General features: G+C 44.4%; 2 protein-coding genes across 15 annotated transcripts in view; one reads left to right on the top strand and one right to left on the bottom strand.

Annotated features, from left to right (window-relative positions):
* Positions 1–27407, top strand: part of RIMBP2 (RIMS binding protein 2) — a 279316-nt gene that overhangs the window by 244467 nt on the left and 7442 nt on the right. For 8 of the 13 annotated variants that reach the window (XM_067701224.1, XM_067701221.1, XM_067701223.1 and 5 more), the window contains 4 exons: positions 2436–2539; positions 3662–3733; positions 10839–10973; positions 13134–14563. In XM_067701224.1, the coding sequence (XP_067557325.1) occupies positions 2436–2539; positions 3662–3733; positions 10839–10973; positions 13134–13322 (500 nt within the window). In that variant the 3' untranslated portion in view covers positions 13323–14563. Of the gene's footprint in view, positions 1–2435; positions 2540–3661; positions 3734–10838; positions 10974–11472; positions 11722–13133; positions 14564–27407 lie in introns of those variants that run through there. The other 5 variants (XM_067701219.1, XM_067701228.1, XM_067701217.1 and 2 more) reach the window with 3 other exon arrangements.
* PIWIL1 (piwi like RNA-mediated gene silencing 1) overlaps positions 23503–27407 on the bottom strand; it is a 28913-nt gene continuing 25008 nt past the window's right edge. For both annotated transcript variants that reach the window (XM_067701229.1, XM_067701230.1), the window contains 3 exons: positions 26926–27051; positions 24601–24748; positions 23503–24444 (listed from right to left, as the gene is read on the bottom strand). In XM_067701229.1, coding sequence (XP_067557330.1) covers positions 24328–24444; positions 24601–24748; positions 26926–27051 — 391 coding nt within the window. In that variant the 3' untranslated portion in view covers positions 23503–24327. The remainder of the gene's footprint in view (positions 24445–24600; positions 24749–26925; positions 27052–27407) is intronic.

Raw genomic sequence — 27407 nt, 5'->3', positions numbered from 1 at the left:
TGAGGTAATTGGGAATCAACATCATCAATCTTCTGGTTCCAACCAGTCTGGGGTCTGTGCTGGTGGTCGGCAGTTAACTACTTCCACCTGGTGGAGGTTTTAGTATCTGTAAAACAGCTCTCAGAATAGTACCTATAACCTTGAGGAGGAACTAAGGATCCTTGACATTGTTTTCTGGCTAAACTATTGTTATTTTGTGTTGCTTGACCTTTTTCCCTTGTTTCCACATTTTCTCGCATTTCTGATTACATTTGCTCTTTGGAACTTGGGGAAGGCCTAGGAGGCTATAGCTTTTCTACAAACAAGAGGCAGGGGACACCGTGTGGCAGGGGGTGGGGTCTGTCCCCAGGAAGGCCCTGTAGGGTTCTGCTCGGTTTCCCTGGAGTGTAAGATGCTACAACCACTTTGCAAAACAGGTATGGGTTCCTCTAAAGTTAAACCTACACTTACAATCCAATCCTATCCACTCCTGTATACTTACCCAAGAGGCATGAAAACACGTTCACACAAAAGGCTGTACGTGAGTATTTATGGTGGTTTGACTAATAATCACTGATAAGGGGAAACAACTCAAATGTCTTCTAGCTGGTAAATGGATAAAATAACTATGGTGCATCCGTACAACGGGATACTACTCACCGCTAAAAGTAGAACAAACTATTGATCCGTGCAGTAACATGAATGGATCTCAGATGCATTGTCCAAAGGAGAGAAGCCAGTCTCCAAAAGCTACATCTGTGTGATGACATTTAAACGATATTCTGAAAAAGGCAAAACTGTTGGGACAGAAAACAGGCCAGTGGTTACCCAGGCTGGAGGTGACAACAAGGGGGCATAAAGGAATTTTGGGGGGTGACGGAGCTTCAGTATCTTGACGGCTGTGGTGGTTATAAGACCGCGTGAGCTTATCAAAACTTGCTGAAGTGGGCACCAGAAAGAGTGAATCGTATTGTATGTAAACTACGCCTCAGTACAGAACATGCATATTGTTATTGCCCCCTTCAGAAATTCATCCCTGCAGAAAACATCCCCCGTGAAATCCGCAATATTTAGCAGCACTGTACTTAACCTCTGGTTACCACTATACTTTGCTTCAAGGAAACATATGTCCTGCAGGTCCTGCAAAGGTGTGCTTGCTTATTTTAAATGAAAGCAGTGATTCTTCTGTGTTTTTTTAAATTTATTTATTTATTTTGGGCTGTGTTGGGTCTTCGTTTCTGTGCGAGGGCTTTCCCTAGTTGTGGCAAGCGGGGGCCACTCTTCATCGCAGTGCGCGGGCCTCTCGCTATCGCGGCCTCTCTTGTTGTGGAGCACAGGCTCCGGACGCGCAGGCTTAGCGGCCATGGCTCATGGGCCCAGCTGCTCCGCGGCATGTGGGACCTTCCCGGACCGGGGCGCGAACCCATGTCCCCTGCATCGGCAGGCGGACTCTCAACCACTGCTCCACCAGGGAAGCCCCGAAAGCAGTGATTCTTGACCAGGAGCTGAGGGTTGAATTTTGCACACCCACTGCAGGCCCTATACCTGCCACAAGCCACTGCAAAGCCACGTAACTAACGTTAGTTGCTTTCAAAACACCTGCCTTTGAGAGTTTTCATTTCTATGTTTTGAATTCCAAAAATTCATTGTAGGTGAAAAGCAGCTGTGTTTAGAAGAAATGCTTCAATGCCGGCTTTTTCCAGGAGAAATATCATTTAGAACTGCAAACAACAGCGGGTTTGCCAGGGAGTTCGACAGTCTGGGCCAGATCCCACGGTTCTCCACGGACCCTTCTTATAAACGGCTGTTTTCAGAGTTTTCGCCTCTGCTCTGCTCGGGGTTTCCTCTTCCCTCCCGGCTTGTGCTGCCGTGTGTGCTGGGATAGTGCCCTGGGGCTCCGTCTATGGCAGATCACAGCCAGGCAAGGGGAGGGGGCCTCCCCAGAGCCTTCCCCACAGGCGGCATCGTTTCGGGGGCAGCTGTTGAAAGCACAGTGGCAGGGCGCTGGAGGGGAAAGCGGTGGGAGGGACCCTTGCGATGGGTAGAGAGGGTGCCACTTTCTATGCACTCTTGCTTCTCTTGATGCCAGGCCGGTGGCCGTGCCTCTGGTCTGAGCGAGAATGACTTGATTCTGTGGCTTCACGGCAGCTACACAGGCAGCAGTTTTGACCCGGCGTTTGCGGGGCTTCCTGCGAGCGAGCTGCCAACCTCCAGCCAGCCCGGTGGTCCTGCCCGTGCTGCACCCACCCGGTGCCGGCCTGAACGGTTTAGATCGACTGTTGCAGAGGATCAGTCTAAGTGTCCCTTGTTCACGGATGTGCTGGAGAAAGGGGTGGGAGCTGCCCTGGCTTTGCTGGCACTAGTGCCCAGTGGTCGCCTCGGCCAAACTGGCCATCTGTGACCCGGCTCTGAAATCACTTCATGGTGTCTTTCTTCTTCTCCTGTGACGGGAACAGAGAGAAACAGAAGGAGCATCAGGCAGCCCTCGGTGGCGACGCGGAGGATGGTTGCCCTGTACGACTACGACCCGAGGGAGAGCTCGCCCAACATCGATGTCGAGGTACCGGCCAAGCGCCCCACACCTCTGCTGACAGCACTGCTGCCTCCCTGCCTTCTCTGGACCCGTCCGAGGGCAGGGCTACCCGACCAGTAAATAGGGACCCAGGCAGGCAGGAGAGAGGTCGTGAGCCTGGTGACACGCTCAGGACATGGCAGCCACTGACATTGGGTTTCCCTGGACCAGCGCCGGGCAAGCCCTGTGACCCACACCTGGTGGTGATGGGTCGTCCTGGAGAGAGAAAGCAAAGTCCCCTGCATGTGGCCGCTGACCCTCATGGCCGCCACACACACATTCAAGGAAGATAGAGAAGAAAGGATGGGTGTTCTCCGTGCATGTAGTTTTGGGGTCCTAGGAACTTTGTGAAAACTGAAAAGGATTTGCCTTCAGAAATGAACGATTAGGTTTCCAGTCCGTGGGGCCGCTTTCTTAGATGGCGAGATGTGTACCGATCCCTGGTCCTCAGTATTTCTGTTCCGCCTGACGGGCGAGCAGCTCATGGCTCCGATTCAGAGCTCAGGTGTATTCACATCTCTACAGGCTCGATGCGCGTAGATGCCTGATGGCTCTTACGTGTGAACTTTAGTCCCTCTTTCCGCGTCGAGAGATAAAAATGCAGTTTTTTCTGGTATCCTCTGCTGGATTCTATGCACCCACCTCTAGCCTGGAGCCTGGCATAGAGTAGACACTTAATAAATAGACATTTAATTACTGATTTTTTTTTTACACTCACTGAAAGGCTGTTTGTGCAATGGTCCCTACGCTGCAGAGAACATCTCCTTGAGGCTCCGGGTTTTTTAAGTTGACTATTTGGTTCTAAAGATGTGCCGCCAGCAGAACATGGGGACGACCTTGAATTCTGGCCGAGAATCAGAGCCCGGCAGCCCTTTTCTTGTAGGCTGGAGTCATCATGACATATCCTTACTTTCTAAGAGGCTAGGGACAGAGGCATTCATCAGATTTGTACCTTTCCTCCTTATTTGACTGAAAGAATAGGTTCATACCAAAATAATAAGAGAAAAAGAGAAATCATACCAGAAATCATGAAGAACTTTTTTTTTTTTTTTTAAAAAGCAGCTTCTGTCTCCAGGAGAACACTTTTAACTTTATGTTCTATCTCTACAGGCTGAACTTACATTTTGCACTGGAGATATTATTACTGTTTTTGGTGAAATTGATGAAGATGGATTTTATTACGTAAGTTTTGAAGCGTCAAGTATATATATATATAATTTTGTTTGTCTGTTGTTTTCCCTGAAATCATGTATGAACTTTGTATGGCTTGCTGACGGGTTGGCTAATTTGCTTGTCTCCCTTCCTGAGGACATATACTATAGGACGGCAGTCGTGTAATCTTCACGGTTCCTTCTTTTCTAATAGGGGTATTTTTGACGTATACAAGCTGTCAGCAAAGGAAGGGTATTCACATGTTTACACTTAAAATTTCCTCCATCCAGACCTTTACCAAACAGTTTAATGTTCTGGATTACTTACTGCGTAGGTAATAAATACATTTTCAAATAGGAAAAGGGAGAAATACAAAGAAGCATAATTAATTAACTAAAAGCCTCCTCGCTGACCTCCTTCGCGCAGCCCTGTGGACCCAGCCTCTGGGGGGCAGTCCTGGCTCTACGCCGGCGCCAGCCTCCTTCCTTCTCATTCCCCTTCCCGTGGAGGAGCCGGTCTCCCGATAATCCCCGAGGAAGAGAAGGTGGTCATCTTGGCGGCTCCTGCCCGGCCAGACACCCACCGCTGTCCCCTGCCTTGGGAGTGGGGTCACCATCTTGCATCAGAGTCCAACCTTCCTCCTTTTTCTTTTCTTTTTCTAAAATAATCAAAGTAGCTGAGAAACTCTATGGCAGGTTTCCCTTGGGGTCAAAGGGATTTTACAAACTCAGGCCCACGTGGCCTTTCAAAGCTCTCTCCTCTGCGCAGTTTCTGAGTTTTAAGAGTATAGTTTTTAGTGAGACTATTCATACCGTTACCGACCAGGGTTCTCGGCCCCCTTAATCAATAGATATTGATCAGAGGCCAGACAAGAAATTCAGGCAAGGCTTTACTGGGGCCCCTGCTGCAGCAGGGGGAGCGAGAACCAGTAACAGGTTCCCTTGCTTGCCTGCTCCCTGAGGGGGTGCGAGCTTGTTCCTTCTATGGGGTGAGGGTAGGGGTGGGTCCAGGGGTCGGGCTGGAGGCGTGGCTTAGGAGGTCTGCCCACCCCTTTGGTGGTGCTGAGTGCAGGGGGCATGCGCAGTGCCCTGCTTTTGCTCCTGACACCCTGTTTTTGCTCCCAGCTCTTCAGAAGGGGCAGTTGGGTTGTTTTTTTTTTTGGTCTTTTTGTACCTTGTCCATAATTTGCCCCAACTGTGCATGCAAGCGGTTATTCTTAGTCCCTTATAGTTTCTTTGTATTTTGTTGCTTGAGGAGATGACATCTGTCCAGGTACAAGCCCTGCAGCAAAGGGTCCCAGGTCCCAGGTCCCAGCCTGTCTCGATACTTTGTCCCGTATGTTGCAGATTGTTCTTTTCTAGGTCATTGTCTGCTTTGTAGCTTTTCCTTGTGTGTGTGTAGTTTTGTTACCTTGTTTTCCTTTCTGAAGCAGGAGTTCTAAATGCGTGAAGCAGGAGTTCTAAATGCGTCCGTAGTCAGTTTCGTCTGCCCCTGGGAGTCATGCTTAAAAAGTCCTTCAAGGCGACTGATAGAAGTTATCTTACTTTGGTTCTTCACTTTTATAGCTTCATTTTCACATGTAAATCTCAAGTGTTTAACTTTATTTTTGATTTCTAATTGGAGAAACTAATGTCCCCACACCACTTATTAAATAATCCGTCCTTTCTCCGCTGGTTAAAGATCACATCTTTCTCCTATGAACTGCAGTCCTACCTAGAGTGTTTCTGGACTTCAATGCTACTTGACACTATCTCAACTATTGTATTTTTATAATTCATTTTCATATTTGGGAGGAACCGTTTTTGTAAAGAGCCTGCCTACAGCAAACCCATAGTATTTTGTTTAGAGGTGCGTTTAGCTTTTAGGTTAAACTGGGGGGAACTTGACATAATATTGTCTTCTGATTTGGACACATGGTGTGTCTTGACATTTTTTAAGTTTTCCCTTTCATCTGTCAGAAGGTTCATGAATTTCTTCTTACACATCCTTTTATATATCTTTCAAAGTTCATTCTTATGTTCTTGCTATTATGATTTTTTTCTGGTATATATTTTACTGGTTATTTAGAAAATATGTTGGAAATGTGTGTGTGTGTATGTGTGTATGTATGTGTGTATGTGTGCAACGTACACGTGTGTGCACATGTGTACATGTATCTGTACATGTGTACATGAATTGTATGTGCATGTGTATATTGCGTGTGCGCGTGTGCATGTTTATGTACTGTGTGCCCATTTATGTGCATGTGTGTTTGTGTATTGCACAAGTATGCATGTGTGTGCATGTGTGTGCTGTGTGCCTATTTATGTGCATGTGCATGTGTGTGTATATATCGTGTGCCTATGTGCACGTGTGTGTACATGTGTATGTGCACGTGTGTGTGTGTATGCATGTGCGTGCATGTATATATATCGTGTGCCTATGTGCACGTGTGTGCGTATGCATGTGCATGTGTGTATATATCATGTGCCTATGTATGTGCACGTGTGTGCGTGTGCATGTGCATGTGCGTGTATGTGTATATATCGTGTGCCTATGTATGTGCACGTGTGTGTGTGTGCATGTTTGCGTGCATGCATATGTATGCACTGTGTGCCTGTTTATGTGCATGTGTGTTTATGATCCCCTACAAATATTTTTTTCTGAATGCATTTATATCCATTGTCATCAGTTGGTTCTCTCGGGTTCCCCAAATCATGACATTTTGTCTTTTCTTCAGTATTTATCAGTCATCTCTTTTTATTGTCTTCTTATTGCATCATTGAAAACAATTCTGAATGACAGGGACGGGGGATCCCTGACAGTCTGTATTTTAGTAGGAATATCACTAATCTTTACACTGTTATGTGTTAGGCTAGATTATCGATAAAGATAGGTGGTCTTTCTCATGTTAAGCATCCTGTTTTTCATTTGCTGAACTTATTTTTTTTTTTGTCAGTAAATTACTGACCATGGTGTACAACTATTTTTTTTACAATTATTTTTAAAGCACTGGATTTGATTTGCTAACATTTTATTCAGAAGTTATATTTATATTCCAGAAATTATATTGATTCATATTTATTGGAGTATCTTTTTTGTGGCTTTTGGTATCAGGATTATGCTAGAATTATGAATGAACTGGTACGCTTCCAGTATTTTTCATGCTCCGAACAGATTAAATGACGTAGTTAAGGTCCTACAATTACATGAAGGTTATTACAACCTACCTAAAAATCTTATAGGTTCAGTGTCTTTTTAGGATGCAGTTGTACAAAAGTTTTCACTTGCTTAAATAATTATCTTCTTGTTGAGTCAATGTTTAATACTTTATATATATTTAGAAAGCCATGCCTTTCATTTAGATTTTCAAACATATAGACAAAACTGGACATAGTATTTTCTGGTAATTTAAACATATTTTTCTAATATGATCTGCATGTTCCCATTCCTACATTGTTTTATCTACTTTATTTTCTTGAACAGCCTACCTAAATTTTATATGATAGTAGGAATCAGATCTAAATTGATATGTACACATTTTAGTTCTTTCCACCAGATGGCTTTGGTATTATTTTGTTGGTCAAATTTGCTCAGTAGACTGCCCAGTGCAGTTATTATTTTTTATTTGGTAAACAAGAACCGCGGATACCTAACTTAATACCAAACATCTTAAATTTTGCCACACTTGCGTTGTCTGACATCATGTGCAATCTTAAAAGCTCTCAAGAGAGCTAACTTGCAGCTATTTCATGGGACCTCGTCCTGTCATGTCTTCCTAGTCTCTCCTCGGTTCCACCACATCCCATAATGAACAGAGTGTAGACAGAGGGGCCTCTGCTGTCTACCTGGGCCTTCCCCTCCACAACTCACGGCATCCCCAGTGAAGTCCCTGCCTTGTCTCCAGTCATTTGAGACTCCCAGCACCCCACAATGCTTTAACCCTCACGCTGTGTTAGCCAGATGCTTGCCCTGCCCAGTGTTTCAACACCCAAACTCTTAGATCATATACTTCGATAGGTCAGAGGGAAGCAGGCCGTACAGTAGCATTCTAAAGTATTAAAGGAAGCAAAGGAGGAGAAGTGTGCGAGCGTGATGGGGCCTCGTGCTGACTGGGCATGGGGAAAAAGGGGCCGGGGTAGACTGTAACGTTTTCTGCCGCTCAGCCCAGCCCAGCGGATTCCAATTCTGTTCGAACTGTAAGGTCTTCACACGGTTCGTATCCGGCCTCAAACACAAAAGCGGTAGAAATGAGGCTTGAGGAGGAGCAGAGATCAGACTGTGAAGGGTCTGCAAGTGGCGGAGATGTTATTATGGTCAAGGGCTTCGCAAGTGGACCGTGTAAGGGAGGTGCGAGTCCCAAGAGGCCAGGCGACGAGCGATGGAACGGCCCAGATGACGGGCAAGGGCCTGCACTGAGACGGTGACGGGGGAGGCTGACAGAGATAGGCTCGAGGCCGCGCAGGGCTCAGATCTGTAGCTGTGACATCTTCCAGGAGGGTCTGCAGCTTCTGCCGCAGCCGATGGGTGCCCTTGGGAACACAGAAATGAGGACACGGTAGCGAGGAAAACACGGCTTGGAAACTATTGAGCTTGGGGCTACAGAGCCTCTCCAACGTGGAGGGGGACTCACGCAGGAGCGTGATTCTAGCGACCATGTCCTGTGCCGGGGTACGTGGCGGTGGACGCCAACAGTGAAGTCGTGTCGTGTGCACTTTTGACGTGTGATTTAGCAGAACTGTGCTGGGAGGCTCAAGAGAAGAGAGGAAACAATGAAGAGCACAGGCAGTTCCCTCCACCGCTGTATCGGGGAGCCCAGGGCAGGGCTCAGCCCGGGAGCCTGAACACGCAGGCCCCTGTCGGTCGTGGTTCACACAGGTGCCTCTTGAGATGTGAACACGGTGCTGATGGGGATGTGTGTGTAAAGCTGTGCCTTTTCATAGAATGTAGCCCCCACCACGAGCCAGCTGCTCCGTCTGGTGCTTACCTCTGGTGCTGGAGGGAAAATCTGGCTGGGGGACCTACTGAGAGGTCTGGACTGGACAGACGTTCCAGCGCCTTCGCATATATACATGTTGTCTGCAAGCGCTGGCGTGGAAGAAATCACCAGGGAGACATGTACAGCAAAAAGCAAAGCTGTCCTAGAAAGAGTGCCTAAGTAACACCAACGGAGAAAGACAAGCTAACGGTGGAGCCTGAGGAAGAAGGGTTGAAGCGGCCACAGGTAAACAGGAGGGCGGGATCTTCAGGGTCTAGGCAGAAGGAGCTGGTGGGCGACTGGGCACGTGGCTGTCGTGCTCAGGAGGGATTATCGCACAGGAAGACGGGGGGGGGGGGGTACCTGGACCTGCCTCTTTTAAAAGAATTAATTTTAATTTTTAATTGTGAGAAAATACACATAATTTACCATCTTAATCACTTCTAAGTGTACAGTTCAACAGCGTTAAGTACACTCACACTGTCGTGCAACCGTCACCACCATCCATCTCCAGAACTCTTTCCGTCTTGCAAGATTAACTCTGTCCCCATCAAACACCAAGTCCCCACTGTCCCCTCCCGCTGGCGCCCACCCTTCTCCTTTCTGTCTCTAGACTCTGACTGCTCTCCGGACCCATGTAAGTGGAATCACGCAGTATACGTCTGCTTATGACCCTTCACTTAGCATAATGTCCTCAAGGTTCGTCTCTGTTGTAGCATAGGTCAGAATATCCTTCCTTTCTTAAGGCTGAATAACCCTCCACTGTACCACATTTTGTTTATCCATTCACCCGCTGATGCACAGCTAGGTTGCTTCCATCCTTTGGCTATCGTGAAGAATGCTGCTATGAATATAGGTACACAATTCTCTCTTCAAAATTCTGCTTTCAGTTCTTCTGGGTAAACACCCAGAAGTGGAATTGTTGGATCATATCATATGGTAATTCTATTTTTAATTTTTTGAGGAACCACTGTACTGTTTCCTCCATAGTGGCTGTACCGTTTCACAGTCCCACCAACAGTGCACGAGGGTTCCAATTCTTCCGTATCTACACCAACATTAAAATATGTTTATAGTAGCCATCCTAATGGATGTGAGGTGGTGTCTTGAGGTTTTGATTTACGTTTCCCTAATGAGTAGTGATGCTGAGCATCTTGTATGTGCTACTTAGCCATCTGTCTTTTTCTTTTTTTTTTTTTTTGAGAAATTATCTGTTCAAGTCCTTTGCCCACTTTTTGATTGGGTTGTTTATTTTGTTAAGTTGTAGAAGTTCTTTATATATCCTTTATAACCCCTTACTAGATATATGACTTGCAAGCATTTTCTCCCATTCACTCTGTTCATCACGTTCCTGGATGCACAGTTTTTCATTTTGATGCTGTAGGCTGTCTTTCAAGTTGCCACCATCTCCTACACCTACTGGACAGAGAAACACACTCCCAGGTTGTCTGGGGCCAGTTTTGAGCTTGGTTTTGGGTTCTGTGGGGCAAGGTGGCACTGGGGGGGTTGATGTGGTGGGCTGTGAGCTGCTCGGGACTGACGTCCAGTGGGCAGTTGGAACTGTGTTCCATGCACGGACACGTGACTGCGTAGAAAGGTCCGGAAGGATATATACCGACCTGAAGCAGTCACCTCGAGGAGGTGCCAACGCCTTCACCTTCCCCTCTTGGGTGCATTCTTACAGCGAGGCTGTAGCGACGCACAGGATGAAAGATACCAGGTGGAACCGGTCGGCCCCCTCAGTCCTGCCCCCGCATGTGACACCCGCCCCCACTCCCCTCTCTCAGTGCACCCAGGCAACGCTATTTGTGCAAGCTCCCGTGGGACTCAGAGGTTGGTCAGGGCTGAGGACCTCTAAGTGAGGTGCTCCCCAGGACTGTTCCTAAGCGTGCCTGACCCTGAGAACCACCCAGGCCCCTTGGCCAAAACAGGTCCTCAGCTCCGCTCCAGACAGGCCAGCTCGAGACCTCAGGGCAGGCGCCGGGACCCTGCGCTTCGAGCACGTGGCCGAGCTCACTCTTGTGGTCAGGGGAGTCCGGGAGCACTGGCGTCCCGGTCTGTCTGCCACTTCTGAGCCAGAAGAAACTCGCTGCTCTGAGCTGTACTCCTTTACCTGAAGCAAGAAGCAGGTTTCTGGAAAAAGAGAGTCAATTGTGCTTCTCACCCCTGTGTTTTTAGGGGGAGCTTAATGGGCAGAAAGGCCTCGTACCCTCCAACTTCCTAGAAGAAGTACCCGATGACGTAGAAGTCTATCTTTCTGACGCGCCGCCCCACTACCCGCAGGACACGCCGACGCGCTCGAAGACGAAAAGGGTAAGCACGTGTGTTCAGCACTTTTAACCCCTGTCCCACTCCGCCACAGACGGTCTACTGCAGTCTCTGCATTGCTTTTTATGTCTTAGGTCGAAAAGCATATACCCTGAATTTTTCCTCTGCCCTCCCATGGGGGTTGTGCCTGAAAATTCCTAATTCCAAATCGAGTTTACTTGTTTCACCAAAATGCCCCTTTCAATCTAATCAGTCTGCTTTGCTCACAAAGGAACTTGCCATCCTACGTCACAGACGCACAGTCCAGTTTAAGAGTGAAACGGGGATGGCGGTAGTCCTTAGACTCGGTGGGCAGTAATGGTTATTTGCCCTGGCAGGGTTTTAACAGATCTTCTCAACAAAGGTCAAAGAACTTCTCAGCCATATATAACTGTCAGATTACATTTGTTTGGTGTCTCATTTTTATTTTATTTCATCACTGCGAGTTTTTATATATTATATTTTTATATATATTTTATTTCTTTGCTCATCTGCTTGGAAACAGAAGAAGAGTGTGCATTTCACCCCTTAATCAGGCAATGTAGCCTTCACGTAAGTGAGCAACTGAAGATACCTGTAAACATAGCAACCTAAGCTACCTGCAGTGGACCAATGCGGTAGACTTAAGGCTTCACTGGGGGGCTAAAAAAAAGAAGAAATATGTCTCAAAAACTCACTGGACCTAAAGTGTTATTGGTCTCAGTTGTAAAGCAACTGAATTTGTAGAGAAATAAATCAGCTTTGATAATCATTTCCTACGATTTACGTTAAGAATATTTGGAAGAGGCCAACATTGGGAACATATTTCTTAACAGGCTAATTGTTTGTTTACACAGTGTTCCAATGTCTAGTCATAATTCAAGCTGCATATTGCATTGTTAGCCACTCTTGGGAAAAGCACAACCTAATAAAATGTTTCCTCTGGAAATTTTACCTAAAAAAAACCCCGCAACTCAAGATCGAGCGGATGAGTAGTGAACACGAGGTGATCTAGAGTTGCCTCTGAACGCTCCCCATGCTGCCTGGAATGGCAGGCAGCTTTTTCTTAAGTGACCGTCCCTCTACCTTACGGGAGAGCTGATGCGTCTCCTCAAAGCAGAAGCAAGTGTCCTGAACACGCAGGCGTTTGGCTGGAAGACTGCTTTGTTGGTATACCAATGCAATACCAAGTTTAATGAAACATGCAGCTCAAATGATTGCATTAGATGGAATAGATGGTATCTTCAGGTGTACTTTGGGATGATTTAGTAGGTGTTCTCCATTAGAATTAGACCCTGATTTTAAATCCAAGGAAGCTTGAAGCCCCTGGGCTCCTGTCTGCCTGATGAATAACGAGTCCTCGTATTAGAAAGAGCTTTGCTCTGGTGGGGTAAGGGAGCAAGAGGAAAGGTGGTGTTATGTAATCGCAGGCATGCACGCGACCGTAAACGCGGGTGCGCCCACGTCGTCATGCCCGCGTTAGAATACAGTTCCGCTCCTGCAAGGCACCGGGAAGCACTCGAGTGCACGGAAACCCTACCATGTGCTCTGTATCGACAAAAACGCACCTTTAATACCTTGGAAATGATGAGAGCGTACAATAAGGGCCTTTAAGCTTTCTTTGATTGAAATTAAGGTTCATTTTATTTTTTTTATTTATTTTTCTTTCAACCGGTGCGCCATCTCCAGTATTTCTCTAGTATACTAACCCAGGAATGTACTCAACGTCAGGATCTCACATGCCCAAGTAGTTTTCAAATTCGAAATTCCCCTTAAGAACTTTTGCTTTTAAGATTACTGACGGGTACTCAGCCAGTCTTACTCTCTACCTAATTCAAAATGACTCCTTCTTCCTGCTTCTGGTCTTAAGTTACAAAGTCAGTGATTACCCAGCTCTGTGTTGCCAGAGCAATGGCCACTCCCTCCCCTGAACACAAAGAAAGAAACCGAAAACCCCACACTGCTGGCCCTCTGTCTGGGGGCCCTCAGACCCCCCCCCTCTGAGCTATGCCGTGGGAGGGCCGTGTGCCTCTCACGGGATACTTCAACCCTTCAGAGAAGAAACGAACCACGCTCACCTTGCCTGGTGGGAAGCGGGGCCGTGTGGCGTCACTGATGCTGCGCGGCGAGCGGAGGGGTGCTGCCGGCGCTCGCGCACTCAGTGACCTGTACCAATGTGCCTACTAGGTTCCTCCTGAGGGTTCAGGTACAGCCAGGAGAGTACCATCTCCCACAGCCCATCTCCATTCTGGGCCACCTACGTCATCTATGGGTACTGGTAGTCCTGGGAGAGGCAGGGAAATGTCCTCGAGAAAGAAAAAGGGGCTGCTTTCCAAAGGCAAGAAACTGCTGAAAAAGCTGGGTGCAGTGAAATGATTCACGTGCTTCCGGACAACTTCCAAATCTATGTAATTTTCTTTAATTCCAAACTAGGGCTTTCATGACTCAAGTACTTCCTAAAAAACCAATCTTCTCCCCTGACACCAGTAGAGAAATGCTCTTTGCACTACCGTCCACTTTAAACCCAGCGCCAGGACACAGAGCTGCTGGTACTCCCGCCGGGCCTCCGCGCCCATCGCTCTTGTTATTGCCGGGCCCTGGCGGGAGCTGGGCTGTCTCGTGAGCACACAGGGCGGCCAGTAGCTCTTTGTAGCTCACTCCCTACCTGGGGCCCCAGCCTTTGTGCATTTGTCATCTGCCCTTGAAGGAATGATTCCAACCTCGCTCCCTTTTCAGAAATGCTTGCCTCATGACGCATAACTCTCACTTGAACTCTGGTCTTGAAATTCCTAGTTTAACCGCCTTGATGTCCTGCCTTATACATGCACAGTGATCTGTACTGTCCAATAAAAGCTACGGTGTACACGTTGTATGTGTTGTGCATTCAGTGCCCTCCACCCTCACAGACACAGTGCTTTGAGACCAAGTTGCACAGGCTGTGTGATGATAAGATCCTGGTTTTCTGTCTTTCGAAGCAAGCCAGGCGACACACAGGAAATGTTTACTTATTCAAATCATTTAAAAAAGAGGAGAGGAAGTAACTTTGGTAAAGTACCACTACTCCAACCTGCCAAAAAGCTGGTAATATTCATTGCTTTCAGTGTTACATTTTGTGGCATATGGACTTACGTTACTTTCATTATTTGTCAAAATGCCATACACAGATAATCAACAACAATGAACAGCCTACACGTAAAGCAATCCACATAAGCCACACCGAAAACATACTAACTTTAAGTCTGTTCAAAATGACTCCACACCAGTCTTCACCATTGGCACCCGAACAACAACAACAAAGATTTACAGAGTTGCTGGCAGATGTATTTGATGGTTACTATTTTGTAATTCTTGTCCACTTGTAAATTGTTTTTACTCTTTATACATACTTTTCAGACTGCCTTTCTTTTGTAATTTAGGGGAGGTTTATAAATGAATGATGATGCTTTCCCCATTGTGTCTTCAAAACCTATATTGTAAATTGTAATATAATAGTATGTGGTAGATTTATTAAAAGGAAATCACCCAGTGTGTGGTTAAGTTCTGTGTGGGTGTGTGCATGTGTACAGCTAGTGTAAAATATTTTATAGAAATAAAATTTCTTATTTTATACAATGCCATTTATTCTGTGTTTGTTTTGAACGCTTTTTTTTTTTTAAATCATAGCAGCATAACTGAATTCCTTTCTCCTATACGTACAAGAAAAACTCTATAACGTTACCTTTTCTGGCAGTACTTTTGTTCTAAAGCAATTCTGACCTGGGAGTCATTTACAAAGTGCCGTCACTCTCGCATTGTTGGTGACGATCCACTCAGTGGCAAAAGCAAGGTGCTACGCCTGAGTGTTTCTTGTGAAATACTCACGTGCAGCAAAGATGTCGAGAGTGAGTTCAAACCATATTCATAACATCTCCCTTTGGCAACTCCAGAATTCAAATGATCTGAATAAAGAGCTACACCAGCTAAATATAATAAAACACAACTTAATTTTTCAAATACAAAGCATTTTCCTGAAATCCTTAATTATTTTAAAATTCTCCCAATAATAGGGTTTATTATCATTAAGAGGTAAAACCAACGTGCAAGGTGAAAATACAATTCAGATGCATAACTTTATGAAACTGTATACAAGTACATAAAATAACTATCATAATGTCATTCACGTCGAACTATGTTTTCACCTAACGCATTTACAAAAAAGGTTATGTTTGAATAATTGATGACGGAGAAACACTGCATGATCTCACTCATACGTGGAACCTAAAACAGAGTCAAAAACACTTAGAAGCAGAGGGTAGGATGGTGGTTGCCAGGGGCTGAGGGTGGGGGGAATGGGGAGATGTGGGTCAAAGGGCACAAAGTTTAAGTTACACAAGATGATATCAATTCTGGAGATCTTAAGTTAAAAAAAAAAAAAAAGCTGAAATGCTAGATTAAATGGAATGTCTTTAATTTAAAAATATTCCAGTTTAAGAAATACCAGCATAAGAAATTAAAGTCCACACAACAGTGTGAATGTACTTAACGCAACTACACACTTAAAAATGGTTGAAATGGTAAGCTTTATGTTACATATACTTTACCACAGTAAAAAGAAATTAATGACAGTTTCTCCAAAAACATAAAATAAAATAAAATCAGTAAAAGTAGCCAGGATTGAATGTTTCGAACACATTTACAGATTTCCTAAAATATGAAAATGTAGGCAAGCCCGAAGTGATAATGAACTGGACTTATTAGCTTTGGTGAATACTATGAAACATTTAAGGAATACATACGGCCCACGGTACACAAATTCTTCCAGAGAAGAGAGAAGAAAGAAAAATGCCCAAACTCATGAGGCCAGCATTATCCTGATACCAAAACTAGGCAAAGACATTGTAAGAAAACTACAGACCAATAGCATCATGAATGTAGATTAAAAAAAAAAATCCTTGACCAAACATTAGCAGATTGAATCCAACAATATATAAGGATGATACACTATATTTAACTGTGGTTCAACCCAGGAATGAAGGTTGGTTGAACACGCTGAAGAAAAATCAATGTGTTTTACTGTATTAACAGAACAAAAGAGAAAAGCTACCCAGTCATTTCAATAAATGCAAGGAAAGCACTGGACACAATCAACAACTGTTCAGGAAACCAGGAAAAGAAAGGAATTTACCTCAACTTGGTGAAGTTAACAGTCAACACACATAACGATGAAAGACTGACCACTTGCCCTTTCTGTCAAAAACAAGACAAGGACGTCCACTTGACTACTTGTATTCAACACTATACTGGAGTTTCTAGCCTTGCAATAAGGCAAGAAAAGTCATACACTTTTGAAAGGAAGAAGTAAAACAGTCTTTATTTGCAGATGACATGACTTTATGCGGAAAATGTTAAGGGGTATCTACAAAACGCGGTTAGTACTAATATGTGGATTTGGCAAGGTGACAGGGTACAAGGTCGACATACAAAAGTCAGTTGTATTTCTGTATAAATTGCATATTTTGTATCACTCTCCCCAGCAGGGAACAATTAGACAGAAGTTAAAATATAGATATAACTGATATAAAATAAAGGAAGAAATCAACATAAGCAGTTATAGTAGCATCAAAAACATGAAATTCTTAGGGACAAATTTAACAAAATACATACAAGAGTTATATACTGAAGAATGTAAAACATTGCCTAAGACTATGAAAAAGCTCCTAAATAGAGATATAAGAGATGTTAATGGCTTGGAAGATTCAGTATTGTTAAATGCCAGTTTCCTCCCGGTAAATCTACTGATTCTGTGAAATGGCAGTCAAGATTCCAGCAGGCTTATTCCAGAAATTGATAAACTGAATAAAAAATTATACAGAAATGCAAACGACCTAGAATAGTCAAACCCATTTTGAAAAAGATGGACAAGGGGGAAAGACTAACGTTGCCTGATTTTGAGACTTACTGTAAAGCCACAGTAATCAAGGCAGTGGTGTTTGCATGTAAAACACAGCTATATAGAAATAAAGATACATATAAATCAGTGGAACAAACAGATGCTTACATATACAGTAAGTTCACGTTCAACAAAGGTGCCAAAGCAATTCAACAGGGGAAATATGGTATTTTCCAGAAATTCTGCAGAAAGAAGGGGGATTCATAGGAGGGAGAACTGACTCTTACCTCATACGATACACAAAATTTAACTCAGAACACAGCCCTAAATGAAAATGTTAAAACTATAAGACTTCTAGAAGAAAACACAGGAGAAATTTGGCTAGAAAGATGTCTTATACAGGACACGAAAAGCACAAATTATAAGAGAAAAAACCCCTGATAACTGGACTCCATCGAATTTAAAAATATCTTCTCTTTGATACTTAAGAAAGCAAAACAAGAAGCCAGCAACAGAGAGGAAACATTCATAGCGCATATATCTGACAAAAGACTTTTACCCAGAATACACAAAGAAATTTTACAATTCAATAAGACCAACCAGTTTAAAAGATAATATGCAAACGGTCTGAACAGCTACTTCATAGAAGCTATAAGAATGGCTAATATGCACACACAAAATGCTCAGTATCATTAGTCAGCAGGGAAATGCAATTAATAATCCAAGTGAGATAACATTACACACCCACTAAAATGGAAAGACTGACATCATCAAAGATTGGCGAGGATGTGGAGCAACTGGAACTCTCATGCACTGGAGGGGAGAACAGAAAAGCGTCCAGTCACTTGTCAGCTTGTCAGCTAATTATAAAATCAGAGACACTTAGCATGCAGATCCAGCAATTCTACTTCTATGTATTTACCCAAAAGAAAGAAAAACTGTGTCCATACAAAGGCCTGAACAGAATTTTTCTAGAGTTTATAATAGCCCCAAATAGGAAGCATCCAAAATACCCATCCGTCCACAGTGAATCAACAATGTGAAGTACGACCTTACAGTGGAACCCTGCTTAAGCAAACCAACCAACCAGACAATTAAACAGGTTAACTTCTGAAGCCCTCAGAGCAGAAGCAGCCAGGCGCAGAGGAGTTCACGCACCGTAGGATTCCGTTCACACGAGACCAGAGGAGGTCAAAGGCAGACCGTGGCTGCTTGGGGGAAAGGTGGGAAGGGCTGTTTGCAAAGAAGCAAGAAGGAACCTTCTGTGGGAGGGAATGGACATTTTTCTAAATCTCGATGGTGGCAGAGACACTGGAGTGTATAAAATGGTCAAAAGCTCATCAAGTTGCATTCACTTACATGTAAATCACAATAAAGTTGATTTAGAACAATGGCATGTAAGCTGCATAGGAGGGAACAGGATTCGAGTGCTCAAAGGCTCGTGTGTCGTCCAGAAAGAAGGTAGTATCTATACCACCCCTATCCCCCAGCCTCACAGGCCCCTGAGGCCAGACGGGAAGAGGCTGACCCCCAACAGAAAGGGTGAAAGCATGCAACTCCTCAGTCAGGTGCCTCGTAGCCCAGGAATGATCCCCTACGGGCTGGCTGCTTCCTGGGCAGGTGCAGTCTCTGCTCACCGCAGGGCCAGGAGCCAAGTGCCTGCCTGTGCTAGGGCAGCCCTGCCGCACCACAGCTGAGGCCATACCCCCTCCAAAGGGCTCCCTCCTGCCACACCTGACCAAGCCTCGCACAGGGAGCATATGGGCAAAGATGGACTGGGCAGGACCTCCTTTTCCAGGTACCCACGAAGAAAAGAATCCAGTGGCAGAACATCTGGTCCTGAGGTGTGGCCAGAAGCTGGGACTTAGGATCCAGGTTTCTCGGAAGCCTGACTGGTTGCTACCCACATGGATGATTTCGCTTCTTTGCCTCGTATAGTATTACTCCAGCTGTTGCTAAGACTGCTGAGTGTTCCTATGTCCAAGTCCCAGGCCAAGAGTCTCACTTATGAGAACCGGGTGGGGGCTTGCCATTAGGAGCTTTTAAAGCCCTCTGGTGACCAGAACACACAGCCCAGGACGAGAACCACTGCGGAGTATACAGGGCTCCCTTGACATTAACATGCATAAGAAGTACAGGGGCTGGTTGACTGAGTTAAGTTACATTAGTTATTTGTCCTTTCAATAAACATCTGAGAACCTGTTACGTGCCAGACATTGATCAAGACGCTCGGAGACAACAGTGGACAAGACACAAAGATTCCTGCCCTCCTGGATTCCTGGAATCATTTGCATTCTAGTGGGGGAGCAGAGTAGAAAAAGCACAACAAGTAATATGCTACTGATACCAGCAAAGCTGGAGAGAGCAGAAAGGCTATGTCTCTGCCTGTGGGATGCTGAAAATTTAGAAAGTGGTCCCTCTGCTGGTGACATCTTAGCTGACCTGAAGGAGCATGTGGAAGTCTGGGCCCGGAGCAGCAGCAGAGGTCCCGGGGCAGGACGCGGGCACCTGGGCGGCACGACGCCACACCCTGGCAACGACTGTCTTCCCGAGGTGGGAACCCACCGCACGACGAGCAGGTGTGCGACTTGATCACTTTGTTGCAAAAGGACCACTTTAGGAGGCTGTGGTAGTGATTCAGAGACAGTGGTGGCTTGGAAGAGGGGACAGGAACAGTGGCTGGATATTCATGATCTTTTGAAGGCAGAGCTTATAACACTTACCGAGGAACCCAAAGTGTGACACGAGAAAGACAGGACTCAAGGAGAGATGCCAAGGGTTTTGGTCTGAACATCTGGGAAAACGGAGCTCCAATTAACTGAACTGGGGCAGGTCTGAGAGAAATCACAGTTCAGTTCCAGGCATACTGAATGATTCAACCAGAGGTTCTCACAGTGTGGCCAGGGGACCCCTGGGGTACCCTGCGACTCCTCCAGGGTTCTGTGGTCAAAACTCTTTTCCTGCTGTGGCCAGAGCTGACTCCAGATTCTTGCCCAAAGGCTGCCAACCCCTCCCTTGAACAGGAACTAACATGTCTCTTTGAGTCACAGGGTCCCAAACAAAGTAACGAAGCGACATGAAGAGAAAAACAAAACCCAGCGAGAACCAGCTAGAACCAAGATGGCAACGAATGTGACCTTCAGCAGACCCGGAGTCTCATCTACGTTGTTTTTACTGCATCAGCTACTAAGTGACATACCTACCAGCGGCCATGACCGGAAGTTGCCGACCAAAAAAGGACAGAAAAAGGGTGGCATCCCATTTCAGGGAAACCCCGCCCCTCCCCCAGAAGAACAATGCAAATGCCTCCCCACCATCAGCCTCGCTCCTCCCCGCACCGTCCTTATTCTTTACAATCAAACCCCCCTCGCCACGTGAGCGTGAGTGAGAGGCTGACCTGTGACCTAAATTCCCGCTTCTCCATTCTTTGGCCACTGAATAAAGCGTGTATTGCACCGATCTCAGGTTCAGTTTTGGTTTTGGCTGTGTGAGCCCTAACGGAAAAGCACCTTCCCTGCCAAGGCAGAGGGTCTTGGCTGGGCTAGGACCAGAGTAGGGGACCACAGGACCTGATCTGTTAACACTGAGGCCATCTGCCTTTTTCATTCGTGTTCTCTCACGAGTGTACAGTATTTTCTAGAGGCTTCATGACATGACGACAGCATCAGTCTAACAGTTAATGGAATGTGGGTTTCCGTATCGTTTTTAAAATACAATTTCTAATATACAATGAATAAATATAACCCACATAAACAAAACCTCTCTGGGTCCTCAGCAAGTTAAGAGGGTAAGGAAGTCCTTAGACCAAAGAGCTTGAGAGCCACTGTATCAGACACTCGGACACATCTGACTGTAGGAGGCCAGGGCTGGAGATGTGAATTGGCAGCATTTTGACAGAAATGAGTTATGAGACTGAATGGAATTCCCGAGGGAGGAGGAGTAGAAAGAAACTCTTTTCTTCCTGCTTCTCAGAGACCCTGCTTCTGAGCCTGGAGGCACTCCAACATTCTCAAGTTAGGGAGACCAGGAAGAACCAGCGAGAGACTGAGAACCCCGGGAGGCGGGGGGGGGGGGGGTCTCAGACAGAGGCTGCGGGCTGGAGCTCCCACGGGACTTCGGCCGCAGGCAGCACAGGGTGCTGGGAGGGGCAGCGTGACCTGGAGCAGAGGCGCTGCGGCCCAGGGAGCCACCACCGTGCTACAAGGCAGCAGCACGTGGCCTCTCCACTGACTTCACCACTTCCGAATTTTAGCATTTCTCTCTTTTTCACCCTGGATTTTTAAACGATTTAACTGGGTTGGAATGATGAATGCAAACAGACCTAAACCAAGCCCTTGAAATACTGTATCTGAATGACAATATTATGGCTACATGAAAGAATTACACCTCAAAAATCCACAAACTTCTGAAGATTCATTTCATAGCATCAGGCTGAAACTGATGTTGAAACAGACTTTCTATTCAACCCAGAGACAACAAAGACACTATTTCCCGACAGAAATTCCAGAATCCTCAAACAAGATTTCTATGAGCTCTAAGGAACAGCATGTAAAACTAACAGAAAGCTTCAATGAGGGGCACGTTTTTGGAGTTTTGAGGGGAAAGAAAGCCCGTGTACCCAGAAAAAACTGGGCAGATTACCCGTCGTAATGCACTTGAGGGACCACCCCCAACAAACTGCTTCATCACCTGAGGAACTGCCAGGTTGGATGGGTCAGACCAGGCACTGAGAAGGGAGAACCTGAAGCGTCCCTAATGCTGAGGCCTTCAGAAGTAGAACTCGGGTGTGCATATTGCTCTTTTAAGGAAGAAACCTGGATTTCAGAGTTTTGGCTTTGTTCTTTGGAAGCACTGCAATCAATTCCCGTACAGGTGCTCGGTTGTAATTGTCCCTCTAGCGACCAGGGCAACTCCTACTTCCATCACAAGCTGACTTGCTGTTAAACAAGCAGACACCCAGTAGGCATCCACTGTGTTCACTTGTCTGTTCCATCTTCTGGTTTTAGCACCTAAGTTTTCCTTTGGGGAACCATTCCTCTACCCACTCCTAGATGGGCCTCATCTGACCCAACAGCTATTATTAAGTCCCCATCAGGGCAGTGTGTCCCTCAGGTTCAAGGATGTGTAGACAGCCTGAGTTTTGCTGCAACCATTGTGGACGAGGTGTTCCTTTCATTGCAGTGAGGCTGAGACATAAACCTAGGCTTTGTGACCATCTTTGTAATCCTATCTGATTAGAACCAACCCAGAAGGAAGCAGAGCGAGTGACAGATCCCCGATAGCATTCCATCAGCTATAGGTTCTATACACCTTCTCAACCGGCATTTGCCCAAGTTCCCGGACAAACCACCTGGGATGCGTTTAGTAGTTCACCTGGCCTCTCCCCTACAAGTTCTGATTCCTGGATCTGGTCTGGAGCCCAGTGGTCTATGTTATTTCAAAGCAAAGAAGGTCACGTTTAACATTCCGTTTGGGAACCACTGCCTAGGATGACTTGAGAAAGCCAGTCAATAGCCCTTTTTGGCTGAAATTAATCTGAGGCTGTTTTGGTCCCTTGCAGACCAGAGTCTTTATGATATAATGAGGGTCTTTTGATTACTGCACCTTTCCCGGAATTACCACATTTATCATTTTTTCATAGTTTTAAAGATATTAAAGCCTTTCAACTTTAAAGGATAGTTTAAAACCTGCCAAGTATGAGACTTTAATGACTTAAGTTACTGACTAGCCCTAAAAATCCATAAATAAAAGATGCCCCAAATCAGCCTTTTACAGTTGTATAATTAGACTTCCTTACGTTCCTTAATACTGTGACAACATCTGGCAACTGTCGTCGATTTTATTGTCTTTATTTGGCATTCTTCTGAAACGTCACAATCTCCTGTGTTGCATTCCTTCTAACGTCTAGAAATCAAATAGGTTAAGGAACTTCGGCTAATAGCCAAAAACAATGTTAACAACAGTTATTAGCTCAAAGAACTAAAGGGGAAATGAAATGGTTTTCACTCATAATATGTTAATAAGGCTAAATCCAAAGGCAGTTATTTGATAAGAACAAGCACAATAATGGTAAGACAAGTAACTTTACGGAATGGCATCACTTGAAATCATAGCTCCTGTAGCTCGTGTATGATCACTAAGGTTTACACTCATTACGCTTGCAAGCAACGTGTAAAGGTGCTCTCATGGCATACGATCACTCATTAACTTCGAGCCTCTGCTCTTTGCAAAATTCCCTGAAAAGTCCTACAATTGTGTAGATGTGAGTTATTACAATTATCAACTTCACAAAAACACAGACTTCTTAGTCTGCATTTTCTTACAAGTTAAGGATTTCCAGTCTTATACTGTTAATTTTGAGGTTGCAGCATTTCCTGACAGTTTTACTCTGAAGTTCGTAAGTAACCCAAATTTAGCTTTTATAAATGGAATTGTGTCCTCTGAGTGTACTCTCCAGCAGTTTTAAAAAATATAATAAATGGAAAGAAAACGCATATGCTTTCAGTAAAAACAAAAACTCACTGTTATATTCAAATAAGACGACAATCACTGCAATTTTATTTTATAACAAATGGCGTGATGTCCCAGTTGCAAAACAAAAAGTAACGTTTATATAGACTACTGGCCTCTTTTATTAAGGAGTCTTAAAATGTATCTTTGGACAGAAATTTAAAACTTTCAACTACCTTCTTTTTTTTTTTTTTTTTTTTTTGCGGTACGCGGGCCTCTCACTATCGTGGCCTCTCCCATTGCAGAGCACAGGCTCCGGACGTGCAGGCTCAGCGGCCATGGCTCACGGGCCCAGCCGCTCCGCGGCATGTGGGATCTTCCCGGACCGGGGCACGAACCCGCGTCCCCTGCATCGGCAGGCGGACTCTCAACCACTGCGCCACCAGGGAAGCCCTCAACTATCTTCTTTTTTAACCCCCATAACACCTAGCCCCAAAAATGAAATAAAAATAAGCCTATTTCTCCACAGTCTCACACCTTCCCTATACCTTGTATAGGTTATTTAATGGCAGCTTCTTCTTTAAAATGAGATCATCAGACGCTCAAATAAAATCCTACCGTACGACTGTACTGAGCCTCCACTTTATGCCTTTTCTCTCCTTTAAATTCAAAATAAATATTTCAAAAATAAGGTTAATATAGCCTTACAAGTAGGACTTGCTCACTCCTGAAAGCAATTTCAAGTAAATCCCAACTTTTCCAGTATTTTAAGAGTCTGTTTATAATACAAAGCATCTTATCCACATTTTTTTTCAAAACAAAAAATCCTCACAACCTATTTATGAGAATCAAACAAGATAAAATATAAAATCCTAATTTTTACCTATAAAATAAAAATAAGTCAGTTAATAGCACTGTTAGAAATAAGACTCTAGATCTCCTAATTTCCTTCCCAAGTTTCACCTGGAAAGATAACAGTTAAAAAATAAAAGCTTCAAAAAATCCCGAAGTTATAATTTCACAAAGAAAACAAACCACTACATCTTGTCTTCTTCCTGTAGGTTAGAGGTAGTAAAGGTGATTTGACAGTGACAGGCTGGGCTCTCTGTGAACGCTCTGGCCAACGAGGAAAGCCAGTTTGTGGGCATACTGGCAAGGGGCAGGAACACGGATGATGCCCTTCAGCGGGAAAAGAAAAGGTTCTGTTACTCTGAATCTAGCTCTCTAAACTGAAACCTCGGTATTAAACTGTAAAAGCCTTAGACAACATAGCAATTCCATTTTGAAAAATGAATCTCACTGACGTGAATAAACATTGATTAAAAAAATACTTACTGGCCAGTTATAATAGATATGACATAGCTTGTAAGTTAACCTCTGTATGTGGTCTGGCTTCAGGCCACTGCTGTCATAGATGACGTTGTAATGTGTGGGAGCAACACTGCCGCTTCTCACTGCCTGGCTCACGATAAAGAAATCATACCTGGAAATTACAAAAGAAAGAAACACACGGGTGTAAGGCTCATCTTTTTGAAAGCTAAAATTAAGATGATTCAAGTTTCTTACAGTGAAAAGATCCGGTATACTAAAATGTGACCTAATCTTCTCAAAACATAATATGCTTCCTTGAATTCCGAACTTGTTATTCATGAACCATTTTGGAATGCTTGTGTGTGAAAGAGGTTTAAGATACTACTATTATTTATATTTTTAAATATCTATCATTGATGCCTCGGGGCATTAACAAACATTTGACACGGCTGCTAACTATGACGGTGCCACTGTGCCGGGTCACTGTTTCCACTCCACATCTGAGGGAGACGACTGCACAGCAACAGGCTCTAGAATCAAGAACCAAGTAGTGCAAACGTAAAGGAACATCAGGGTTTTTGTTTGTTTGTTTTGTTTTTTCATTTTTTTGGTACCAATTAAACATCAATCCAGAGATATTGTAATCTGACCTGATACAGATATTAAGAAATTAACTGTAATTTATTATGTCCATTGAAACTAGACAAATTTTAAAATCAGAATTGATCTACAACAGATTACGGTTATTTAGCAAAATGAGAGTTTCAGAAATGTTAAATGACTTGCCCAAAAGAACAGACAAATCACAAAAGAGCTAGAATCAAAACCTGTTCCCAGTTTAAGCACGTTATTATCGTTCAAAGTGGGCTTCGCCAAGTATCTGAGTAGTAACGGCAGCTGTTAAGTTTTAAAGAACATCTAGGGCTTCCCTGGTGGCGCAGTGGTTGAGAGTCCACCTGCCGATGCGGGGGACATGGGTTCGTGCCCCAGTCCGGGGGGATCCCACATGCCGCGGAGCGGCTGGGCCCGTGAGCCATGGCCGCTGAGCCTGCGCATCCGGAGCCTGTGCTCCGCAACGGGAGAGGCAGCAACAGTGAGAGGCCCGCGTACCGCAAAAAAAAAAAAAAAAAAAAAAAAAAAATCTAGTAAAAAGTAATCAAATTTTTTCATACTTTATAGTTCAACTTGGATTTTACCCAAATTGTTAAAAAAAAATTATGTCTTTAGGTCAATGTTACACCTGAGCTTTGGTTATCAGAGTAGTAGTAATGTTAGAAGTATCATGAGGCCACTCTGAATCATTAAAGAGATCCTACAGGAAATGAAACTGTAATATCTTAGTTACTATCTTAGCCATTCTGTCTTCCTCCTTCAACGATTTTCCCCAACAGGTTAGAATCCTTCTGATAACTAACACCTGCCTGAGAGAAAGACACAATCCAAGATAATGCATCTTGAAATAAAAATGTCTGTACATTGTCAGATAACAGGACTAAACAGAACCAAAATCTGTATTATCATTTGTCTACATAAATTTAGTACAGTAACGCCTCATCTACCTAAGGTTCATACAGGAGAAGCATTCCACATTTAAACTTTACACCTAGGCTGACACTTTACCCTGATTAAAGTTGCCCTTTTTAAAAAGAGCTCCAAAAATGTATATATGAAGACAAAAGCACCACAGCTGTTCACTCTCATGAAGAGGGCGTTCATGTGGACTGACCAATGACTTGCCTTCGTGAACATGACTTGCTGCCTTGTACTCCATTCCCCACAAAGGGGTTTTCGAGGAACCAAATTTCGTGAGTTTACAGTTGAACCCTCGTGTGCTAATAAGATCATTACCGTGTGCCCCTGAAGGTTCTAGCTGGCTTTCTTACAGCAGAGTGCAGCTCCCGGTTACATAAAAAGTGTTTGCTCAGAAGCCACTTTTCTACCTGCAACTGTGTTTCAGATGACACTTTCTGACCTGTGGGTAACTAAGTGCATTACAGATCTAAAAATTTTGATTGGAAAATAACCATCTATGGATGAGGTTACATATGTAAAAAAAAAAAAAAAAATGCAAAAGCAATCTAGAGCAGCTGTTCTTAAACTCAGGCTGTATAACTAATACCACAAACAATAACCCGCTTCCCCCAGAGAGAAATGGCACAGAAACCTCTGTTCACCATTTCAGAGACTAAGTAAATCATGGGCATTATTAGATCAAACTAATGAAAGACTTTAGTATTTATAAGAAATAAAATATAAGAACTATCAAGTAAATGTGTTGAAGGTGATAAAGTACAGAGGCTATGCTAAAGAACAAAACAGAAACCAATCTTCATCCAATACAGAACTTACCATTCTGGTCTAGTAACCTCTACATCAATAACTGTTCCAGGAAGTGGATTTTGAAGTCTTCCTCCAGACTGAGCAAAAAATCTGGCGTTCACTCGTTTCTTCACCACAATGACCGTTAGTCTTGGGCTTAAGACGGTGATGAATGTAACTGCATTTAGTCAGTCATATTTTCAGGGCACTGAAGCATTCATACATTCATACACTCCATTTAAAAGGAAACGCACATCCCTCTTGGGGCATACTAGCTATCCCAGTTGTGAAGGAAGATTCCACAACTTGTAAGGGCGTGGAGTTACGGCCAGGAAAATACTGTGAGTAGAAAGTAAAATGGCATATTTGGGCCCTGTGACTCAAGGTCACGTAGATGTTTAATCATTAAACCAAGCATATGACATACCTGTCTCACGAAAATGTTAAACCCAGCATGTTTTTAAAGTTAACAGTTTGAAAGCCTTTTCGGTGGGCATTTTCTTCTATGTAGA

Source organism: Pseudorca crassidens, chromosome 12, assembly GCF_039906515.1.
Source record: "Pseudorca crassidens isolate mPseCra1 chromosome 12, mPseCra1.hap1, whole genome shotgun sequence".
Classification (NCBI taxonomy): Eukaryota; Metazoa; Chordata; class Mammalia; order Artiodactyla; family Delphinidae; genus Pseudorca; species Pseudorca crassidens.
This window is presented reverse-complemented; position numbering and strand designations above follow the sequence as displayed.